This window comes from Pogoniulus pusillus, chromosome 7, assembly GCF_015220805.1.
Source record: "Pogoniulus pusillus isolate bPogPus1 chromosome 7, bPogPus1.pri, whole genome shotgun sequence".
NCBI classification, from domain to species: domain Eukaryota; kingdom Metazoa; phylum Chordata; class Aves; order Piciformes; family Lybiidae; genus Pogoniulus; species Pogoniulus pusillus.
Genome location: NC_087270.1, coordinates 21726700 through 21737445, shown reverse-complemented (window position 1 = coordinate 21737445; position 10746 = coordinate 21726700). Strand labels below are relative to the sequence as shown.

Genomic DNA, 10746 nt, shown 5'->3' with positions numbered 1-10746 from the left:
CTCACTCTCCCTGCCAGCCATGCACTTTCACTGCACTACAGAGACTTACTGCTGAAAACACAAAAAGCTTTAGGCAATGGAAGGGAGAAGCAGCACTCATGGAGTGCCTGTGTTTGTTATGTGTCTAATATGTGACCATCCTGGTTCACCTTCACCTGCTTTGGTGCCACCACTCATTGCAGCGGACAAAACAATTTTCCAACACTTGTAAATCTTGTTCAGCAGCTGTGTGGTATAAAAGTCGCTACTAAAGTGGCTTTGGTGGAACATATTCCTGAGGAAGCCACATACTGCAGCACCTAAGCAGCAGCCTGAGGTGCAGGACTTGAACCAAGCTGGTGCTGGGCTGCACCAAGGGCACTAACATTAGCAGATGTCAAGAACCATGAGGAATGAGGCCCACATTATGCTGTGATCTTTGACTTGCCTTCCACAAACGTGGCACTTGCCCAAGAAGACTGCAGATCATGTGCATCATTCTAATTGATACAAACGTTACGGAGCAAACCACAAGTGTGCTGTTATTCAAAATGACAGTGCTGAAAGCTGAAGTAAAGCTCATGATTTATGGGCTAAGCTCTACTGTAATTGGAGTCTTAAATGCAGATTCTCAGGGAAGTGTTTAAATGCTGTAAGTGTACTGGTGAAGTACTTGTGAGCAGCTGTTCAGCAGAGCTTGGACCAAGACCCAGGTTTCTACAGGCACATTCTCACCTCTGTGGCAATCAGAACTAGCTCAGAAGGCTCCATCCCATCTTTCACTGCTGCAGACACGGTAAGAAATTATTTGCTGAAATGTACCTTGTGCCATGGGAACATGTGAGCTAAATGTACCCAAAAGTCTGGATGGGAGGTAGGGAGGAAGAGAAGAGGGGATTTTTGTGGATCAAAGTGCTCCAAACATCAGAGGGGAAAAAAAAATAACCCTTGAGGTCAGAGTTGCTTAGGAAGTGCAGTGCAAAAATGTCACTGCCTCTCTGAGCATCACAGGGGAGCAGGTTGACATCTGCATCAATGTGCTCCTCTGCAGAGCTGCCCTTGAAACCAGCAGGTTTGATCCATCTAAGTAGTGCCCAACGCTCTTCTGAGTGTGCAGCCTTCATCTTCTATGTTCCAGTGTACCACAGAGCTGATCTTCATCTGTTGCTTTTAATCAGCTCTTTCTCAGTCTCCATCAGGCATGGGAGACAAATTTGTCAGTATGAAAAAAGCAAAGCAGCAGGAAGTCATCCCACTTACAGCCACATACTTCCTCCCCCAGACCTTTGGGTAGGCAATGATGATAGGACCTGCCAGTTTACAACAGCTCTTTATTGTACTCATATTATAAAACATCACAGGGCTTCAGTTAAACAGTGTTCACCTGCTTCAAATAATGAGCTTCATTCCCCCTTTATTATAAACACTAACAAATTATTTTCCATCAGCAGTACCATAAAAACTTAGTCTAACTGCACATATTTCTCAGCAATCCCCTGGTGCAAAAAAATCCTGAAGAATATGAAGTAGAACTCTATCTTGTATATACACTTAGTTTTATATAGACTCATATCAAAACTCACCATTTCTGCCCTCAGTCTCTTATTACTGTGAACTTTCACTTGATAAATTACGTCAGCATTGTGAAAATAGGAACAGCCATTTAGTTATTTTGCTGCTTTAGAAGATATTTAATGATTGAACAGAGAACTGCAGAATTACATGAATGCAATGGAAAGTCATGTACATGGTCATTTAAGATTTCCACAGGGCCTTCTCTGATTCCAGAGCTTTTTTCCTGCCCTCCCCCCTGACTTTCAACATCCTCTGGAGGCATCCAATGACCTCTCCCTCTAAATACACACACACACAAAAAAAATATGGTGTGCATATGTGCACTATACATTACATACCATATGTAATTCTATGTATGCATATATATATACATAGAAAAGCAAATATATGTAACAAACTGAATATACATATTGTATGCAATATATATACACACACAGGAAGAGATACTACAGGTGCATTGTATGCATGGAGATATACATAGATATAGAGATATATATATGTATGTGGGGTAAATTCTTCTCTAGTATGTTAACACTGCTCCTGAGAACTGGGTGCCTGCCATGGAACCCTGTTGTTGGCAGTGTGCTCCATTCACTACCAAAGACACAAGCACTCCACCCTTGTAGCTTTAGTGTGATGTGGCTCATGGCTCATTGACTCCAGCTCCTGCTTTGAAAGGATCTGGTTTGTCCTTGGGTTAAGCTGGTTGGCACTGCAAATCAGTTAGTATAAGTTTGTGTAATGTGTCTGAGCATGCAATCAAGAGCACTTCAAAACCAGAAATCACAGGCGCCTGATGCTTCTGCTGCCGACACGGATTTCATCCCAGTGTGATTTGACTGCTGCAAGCAATGAGCAACCGGTGAGTAGTGCGAGGCTACTTGGACTTGGTAATTCATATGGCCTTGGAGTAGGTTGGGCTGTTATTTTTGCATTGGGATTTGTAAATAGAACAGGCCTCTTATGGCAAGACAGACAATGGCTATTTGCTAGAAGTAACAGCACAGGTTTTACATGAAGTGAGCTGCATCCATTCTACAACCCTTAGGTCATATTTTTAATTTGTCAGGCAAAAGTTTACTTAACTGAATGTGCTTCTAGTGCTATGCACCCAAGCAACCAGAACAAGTCTTATGAAAACATTTTAGATTAATACTCTGCTCATTAAAAAATACTTCACAAAATTCTGGATCCTGTCACTGCTAAAATGCAGATCTTGGATCCTGCAAAGATCCAAAGCACTTGCTTAAAATTAGTGTTTGAGTAGGTCTACTGATGGTCTTTAGGTGAGTGCATGCCTAGATATCTGCAGAAACAAGACTCTTTGTTAGTCCAAGGTTGGGTTTGGGATCTCACACCTGAGAACATGTAGTGGTTGCTGCTATGAGTAATTCCTGCTGAGAAGGATGTTACATCATGCAGCATAAGTCAGAGCAGACTCTGAGGGCAAGAAAGATGACCTTTACTCATGTATGAAATGTGAAGGTGGGGCTGACTCTTTACCAGCAATCAGCAATGATTGCCAACAAATCTTCCTACTTCAAAATTCTCCTATGGCAATTTACTGACAGCCAGGTTGTAAACTTCAGGAAACAGTAGTCTGTAGTTGGAGATGCCCGACCCTGGTCACACAGCCTCATCTTACACTGTCGTAGCACATCTCAGTATGGAGTGCAGCAGATGCACTTCTGCACACAGGTTTCCAGAAATGCTACAGCTTGTTCCCTACACACCTGTTTTGCTGTAAGAGGGCAAATAACTAAAAATAAACCAGCAAAACCCTGAAACTTGTGCTTTTAGAATGCCCTGACCCTGTTTGCAAAGCACTTCCCTGTGTCACCAGTCTTTGGCATGGCTTTGCCTCCCTTATTGCGCTTGTTGCCCTATTCTGTGGCTGAAGGCGCTAAGGCCAAAGCACTGGCGTGCACCTTGCCTAAGTCTATATAGCAAAGGAAACTGTCAAAAGAGTTGGACTGCTGCAAACTGGGTTGGCAAATTTTCTCCACCTCTGAATTATTTCTTTTTGTAAGGTCTAGTGCTACTTTGGTTGAGCCCAATGGGGCAAGTTTCACTGAAGTCACTGATGCAGAAGGAGCTGTTAGACATTCAAAGACCTCTTCAGCCCAACCTCATTGTGATTCCCTCTCTCACAATGTTTTTTTGTATGTGCCCATCACCACCAACTGCCAATGTTAAAATTCACTCTTTTTTTAATATAAACAACATTCACCACAAAAATATGAAGGGAAAAGCCATCAACTTCTTTGCAGGTAATTAACTATTTGTTGGACACAAAAGAAAAATCATTTACAGTCACAAACTGTACATAGTATTTAGCAGGGGACAGTGTATTTGTGGTTTAGAGTAAAAAAAGGATTGCTTCAGTGGTAATTAAAATAATTATTGACAAGATATAAGACCTTAAACTCAGAAAGTGTGATAATTTGGCTACAGAGACGATCATTGTAATATGCCTAACACAGAGGTTTGGATAGTAGAAAGGTGAGTAGAGGGAGCTGGAGAAGGAAAGACACTGTCATGCAGAACAGCACTAGTTCTTGCTCAGTATACTCTTCAGGCTTCTCTCCACTGCTTCATCTAATTCTTCTTCCAGCTCTTCCTTCTTGGACATGGCCAGTTTGGACTGGTAATCTTTTACTATTTGGTCTATGTACGGCGCACTCTGAGTCCCATGCAGCATCAGTGTCCACTCCTTCAGCATGCCTCGCTGTGGCAGGCTGCCGACAAACCCGATCTCCAGAACCCAGGTGCCTCGAGGGTCTTCTCCCCAGGTGTGCGTGGTCATGAAAGGCCATTTGTCAAAACCTACCTTGGAGTCATCATCCCTGGGGCGCCGGCTCAGCAAAATGGACTTTGTTCCCATTGGTGAGGTCATGTTGATGTTGAGGTCTCCTCGCCTGGTGGAATTCACAGTTATCACTGCTTGGACGTGTTCAAGGTATCGGACAAAGTTTTCCTTCCCCTCACAAGCATCGGTGTTAAGCGTGAGGACCAGCTTGCCACTTGGTGGTATCTTTCTGCAGGTCAAAAGATAATTAAGGAAATTAAAAGGATACACACAGCGTGACATGGCTCATGCTAAAGCTGCTGGCTTTTGGTGCCTCACAGAAAACTGCTGACTGTTGGCTTTATTAACAGGGGGAAAGCAAGGAAATAATCATTGCAAATGTAGCCAGAAAGAGAACATCCTCTTTGTGGAAAGTGATATAAAACCTTTGATTTGGAAATACATTATGTAATATACACCTGGCAGAAAGAGAGAGGGAACATGGTTCAAGAAGTACTACCGTGCACTGAATGGCTGCCTCTCACTAGCATTGCTGTACTGTACTGTTAACTACATCATAATGTGTGTGTTCAGGAGAGGAACCCTGAGCAGTCAGGCAGACACCTTCAAAGGCAGCAGCAAACAAATGTCTTTTCAGAGTCAGAGGAGCCAAGTGCACAGAATTTAGCCTGTCTCCTCATTCCAGTAACAGAAACTGGCACAAACATGGGGTACCAGTGTCAGCTCATCTGGAAAACACTTCTCTATCAAAACTGCTCTTCTCGAAAATCTTTGGTACCGCAGCACCCAGACACACACACACACAGAGGAAAGAAGTTGCACTTGTTCACTGACTTGCCAAACTACTGCACTTTGAGGTCACAAGATGTAGATGTGGCTCTCTGGGACATGGCTTAGTGGGCTGTGGTGGTTCTGAGTTAACAGCTGGACTTAGAATCATAGAATCATTAAGGTCATTAAGTTCCTTGGTTATTCAAGTTCTTTTGAAGGCGGGTGACTGAAGGACTTCTGTCCTGAGTGTTAACAGGAAGCTGGAACAGGCTCAGTCCTGCTCCAGTTGTTTTGCAAGGACCCCATCACCAAACAAACAAATCCCTGCTATGGGCACATGGGACTCCTTGCTGGAGGTGCAATGCAGTATGTTGGTTGGCAAGAGGAGAAAAATCACTTCATGTCTGGGCCCTGCAGTCATTCACAGCTGCTAGTGGCCTTGTCAACACTTGTCAGCAGGATGAAAGACAGACAAAAAGAAAGCAACATTATGCTGGTCACTGCTCTTTCCTTCCCCTGTGCTAGGCACTCATGGTGTGGCTGAGGAGAGTTGGGATGCAGCAGTGTTTCCACAGAGTGACTTCAAAGCTGTCAGGACAAGGTGAGAGCTTGCTGGAGGACAGCAAGGTGCATTGGCACTTTCCCAATTCTGGCAAAGGAAGCCAACAGCCACTGTGGCTGGGATTTTGGGGCAGGCCTGAAGGTGTCTGGCCTGGAGCAACACGTTGCCAGTAGCCAAGGCTATGAGTGCCCAATTGATCCTTTAGGGTCAGCGTTCAACTGGCCACCACCAGGTGCCCCAGAAACTAGCTGGCAAAATGCACAGGAGATGTAAAGAACCGTCTCTGCATTTTCACGATCAGTGTGCTGTGAGCAGCGTAACACTTTCCTCTGTCTGAAAAATTGCTTTAGATTACTGAAATCGCAAAACACAAACACTTAGCTTGTTACCTCTTCCAGTGCCTTCTCCACAATACAATTTTGCAGTAAAATGAAAAAGAGAGCCCCTTTTAGAGGGCAGTGACCACACTGTGGTAATTAATACTTTCTTTTCAGGAGCAATGAGTGCCAGCCTTTCTCTTGGCTAATGCAACATTGCATTCTTCAGAGAGCAGTGGAAGTGTTTTAATTAAGGCTAGCTTTCAGGAACTCTCCTCCTTCTGAGATGAGCACCAGTAGCTCACTAGCTCAGGCCAATCTCTGTCCCTATTTATAGAGCACTGCCCTCCTGGGAATACTTGCAGAGTGAAAACGACATTCAGGTGCAGGCATTTCAATACTTACCTTAGACTGACAAAACTGTGTTGTTCTGAATCTTATGGATGCCCTGGAGCAGAAGCTGATATAACATAAATGTTGTGTAGCTAAAATATCGGAACATGCAATAACCTCAAGATCTGTGTGCTGAAGCACAAGGAAAATGCACTAGATGCCAGCCAGAGGTGAAGGATCATAATCTCAGTTGCATCTTCCTCAAAGTAATTTGAATTCATTTTGTCTTGCAGCAGTCTCAAACAGTGAACACAGGTTTGTCAAACACTGCTTCATTCAGGGAGCTGTGATAAGAACTTTCTATCTTCTCCAGTAAACGAGAGAGGCCAGCACAGTGTGAGTCCTCTCTATATATCAACACCAAAACGTAAAGAAATAAGAGCAGTCTTATCACTCCATCTGTTTCACAGATAGTCTGACAACTGCGGGAGGTTTTTCCTTCCACTTTCTCAAGCACTGCAGTGCAAAAGTTATGTGAGCTCTCTAAAATGTGAGAAAAGGCTTACCCTGTTTATCCCCTTTCTTATTAATCAGGATCCAATACTCTCTGCTTCACTAGGCTAATTACTGTAGCCTAGATGAATTTCCTCAGAGAAAGAAAAAGAACCAGGGGTAATGGAAAGAACCTGACACTGGAAAAGCAGAAGAGAAAATGGGCCTTCTACAGCCTCACAGTGTGTTGCTGCCCTATCTATATCTATACATGTGTATAGGCCAACAGCATCCTGACCTGTATCCTGGAAGAGGAAAGTGATTGTCCCCCAATACTCAGCACTGGTGAGACACTACCTTGACTTCTGGGCTCAGTTTTGGGGCATTGAGGTGCTGAAACATCTCCAGAGAAGAGCAAAGAAGCTGAGGAAGGGTGTGGACAACAGGCCTGATGAGGAGCAGCTGAGGGACCTGAGGTTTAGTCTGAAAAAAAGGAGGCTGAGGGGAGACCTCATTGCTCTCTACAACTCCCTGAAAGGAGGCTGGAGTGAGGTGAGGATTGGTCTTTTCTCCATAGCAAGAAGAAATGACCTCAGGTTGTACCAGAGGAGGGTTATGTTGAATATTGGAAGAAACTTCTTGACTGAAAGGGTTCTCAAACACTGGAATAGGCTGCTTAGGAGGTGGTTTAATTTCCATCTCTGGAGGTGTTTAAAAACACAGAAATGTGGTGCTGAGGGACATGGTTTAGCACCAGACTTGGCACAGTTAGGGAACAGTTGGACTTGATGATCTTAAAGGGCTTTTCCACTGAAGTGATTCTCTGATTCTATACAAAAAACATTCACTTCTGCATGGTGCCAGTTAGAGATGTGCAAGCGGAGCTAACTGCTCTCTAGAAGTGCACTCCATGCTATCATTCCTCAGCTAGTGGACAATAGTGTCCTAAGTCATTTGTATCTTCCTGGAACAGCCAGAATCAGACCTGTCTTTTGAAATTTGTTTTTAACTTTTGCTGACCCAACCAAAATTCCTTTGCAGGAAATCTTCCACTTGCTAACAGGTGTTTCTACACACAGCACCTCATACACTGATGGCTTTCTAGGTTGTCAGTTCTTTCCTGACAAATTTCTGCTGCTCGACAATGGTGCTCTGGTACACACCCCTGTATCAACCACTCACCTCCTTAAATCTATAACTGCATTTGATATATACAAGTATTTATATTTGTATAGAATATATTTAGGTATAGAATAGAGAATAGCTATAGGCAATGTTGCTCCAGCAAAGGCTAAACTAGAAAATGTAACACAATTACCCATGGCAGAAGTGAAAGTATGGTTTTCATTCCCAAGGAATCTCTGGAGATGCTAGGATTTAACTGGTTGTATTTGCAGTGTGATTTAAAAAAGGTAGATGTTGCAAGTCATGATGCTTATTATTTCCTCTCAGTAACATTTTCCTTGTGGGACATAAATATTATGGCGTATAAATGTGTTGGACAATTACAAGGGGCACCCACGCAGCACACTGAGTGGAGACCTGGGGGGGGGGTGACTGACTTGGCTGAGCTTTATGCATCTGTGTGCTGTAAGCACAAAGCCTGTTCTTTTCCTGCTCTCAATACAATACAATACTCTGAATCTCTGCAGCTTGTTGGGCAGTGACAGCTATAGGGAAGCTTTGCCGCAGTTCCAGATCCCTGGGCTGGAGGAAATGCACCATCACCTTTGCTCTTCTATCCATTCAACAGCCAAAATAGGACAGAAACACAAAGACAGAAGCATTAGGACTGCATCAGCACTCGACCAGCTCTGGCTCAGCCTGTTGCCAGACTGCTACATTGTCTAATGCATGGAGGCAAGCCTACAGAAAGGCTCTGACCGACTCAAGAAATGGGGCTGCACTAGGATGAAAGACGTTATTTGTATGCATTTAAATTATGAACAAGCTACAGGTAGCTCAAAGTTAGCTTCAGTGCTCTCTAGTTTGTTTCCTACCTATGAGCACATCTAAAGCCAGATAAATTAAAACTTCTATCTTTGGTCCTGCAAATACAAACACATCTGGGAGGCTAGGGACAAAGTTACTCCTTGCCAGGGTGGCATACTGGTTTGCTTTCTTCTTCCAACAGTATAATGATGTTTTCCAAAATGGCACAGATAAGTCAAGTTTCAAATGGTACAGGCACAAATTGGCTGCTATTAGGTTAGAATTCCAAATAATTAAATTGAACTACAGCTGTTGCAGTCAATTAGTATTAATTCATTCACTTGTTGACTCATTCACTTTAGCACATGAAGGTAAATCAAAAAATAATTTGACTACCTAGCTTGCAATTAGAGATTTGAAGAACATACACCAAACACTGTTAAATGCTGCAGTGTGCAAACTGAATCACTGATACCTGTAGAGGTTCTTTGAGGCTCCTGGAGATAAAATTGTCTGCTGGAGCATGTCACAAGGAGATATGACCTGGCTGGCAGCTATTTTGTGTGGCAGCGGTGCTGATGTAATTTACAGTACCAGCCTCCCAGACTGCCACTTGTGCACAGGCTCATTATTCACCGAAACTGTGGCACAAACGTACCTGTATGTACCCAGGAGAAATGGATGTTGCTGTTAGGGCTTCTGGAACTACCAATACCTGAAGGGATCCTACAGGAAGGCTGTAGAAAGACTTTTCATAAGGGTGTCTAGCAATGGGACAAGCGATAATGGTTTGAAACTGAGAGAGAGTAGGTCTAGACTGGATCCTAGGAAGAAGTTTTTCAGTACAAGGGTGGTGAGACTCTGGACTAGGTTGCCCAGGAAGATGGTGGATGCCTCCTCCTAGGGCATGTTCATGGCCAGGTTGGATGAGGCCTTGAGCAGCTGAGTCTAGTAGAGAGGTGTCTCTGCCCATGTCAGAGAAGTATATGATCTTCAAGGCCCCTTCCAACCTGATTCCATGATACTAGCAATGCTGACAGAGAAAAGTGGAAGGCAGCACTCCTCCAGCAACTGAAATAAACTGCAGGTAGTTTATTATATCAACTTATTGAAGTACCTGGGATACCACTGGTAATATTAGGATTTCCTTATGTTACTGTGACTGTGTAAGTCTTTGTCAAGGAAGCTGTGGTCTCCTCCTTGCCTGGAAGAAGCCAAACATAACACTACGCACATGCACCACTGACTTACTCAGGTTCCTGTATGGACCCTCCAACACAATGGAATCTCTCAGGAACAGTCTTCCAGTCTTTTGCCATCTTAACCATTGCTCCTGCATCTAGGACACCATAGCCAAACAAGTGGTTGAACTCCAGCCCAACGCCGTTTCTCCGCCATTGATGAACTTCATCGTGAAGCTGGTTCCTCTTGGACGTGAGCACTGTCAGGTGCTGCATGTCTCTCCATGTCAGATCCAAGCTGTGGCAGAACAAAAGAGAAAACAAATAGTAGGGTATCTCCAAGCACGTGTTAAAGACAGTGTATTTGATCAAGGCTTCTGTTAAAATTTGCTCCTCTATGAATCACACAGAAATTGTATCTGCATACACACAAATAACAAAGCCAAGAAGGCCAATGAGATCCTGGGGCGCATTAGGAGGATTGTGGCCAGCAGATCAAGGGAGGTTCTCCTTCACTTCTACTCTGCCCTGGAGAGACCTCACCAGGAATATTGTGTTCAGTTTTGGGCTCCCCAGTTCAGGAGGGACAGGAATCTACTGGAGAGAGTCTAAGAGAGGGCTACAAAGGTGATCAAAGGGCTGGAGCACTGATCTGTGAGGAGAGGCTGAGAGACCTGTGGCTCCTTGGTCTGGTGAAGAGAAGACTTACAGGGGATCTGATCAATGTTTCTAAATATCTGAGGGCTGGAGCTCAAGGGGAAGAGGACAAACTCTTCTCAGTTGTGCCCTGTGATA

General features: G+C 43.9%; 1 protein-coding gene across 2 annotated transcripts in view; it reads right to left on the bottom strand.

The window, feature by feature from the left end:
* Nucleotides 1–1292: 1292 nt before the first annotated feature.
* The window catches only part of PCSK2 (proprotein convertase subtilisin/kexin type 2), a 127979-nt gene continuing 118525 nt past the window's right edge, over nt 1293–10746 (bottom strand). For both annotated transcript variants that reach the window (XM_064146176.1, XM_064146177.1), the window contains exons 11-12: nt 10022–10249; nt 1293–4592 (exon numbers count right to left, since the gene is read on the bottom strand). In XM_064146176.1, the coding sequence (XP_064002246.1) occupies nt 4106–4592; nt 10022–10249 (715 nt within the window). In that variant the 3' untranslated portion in view covers nt 1293–4105. The remainder of the gene's footprint in view (nt 4593–10021; nt 10250–10746) is intronic.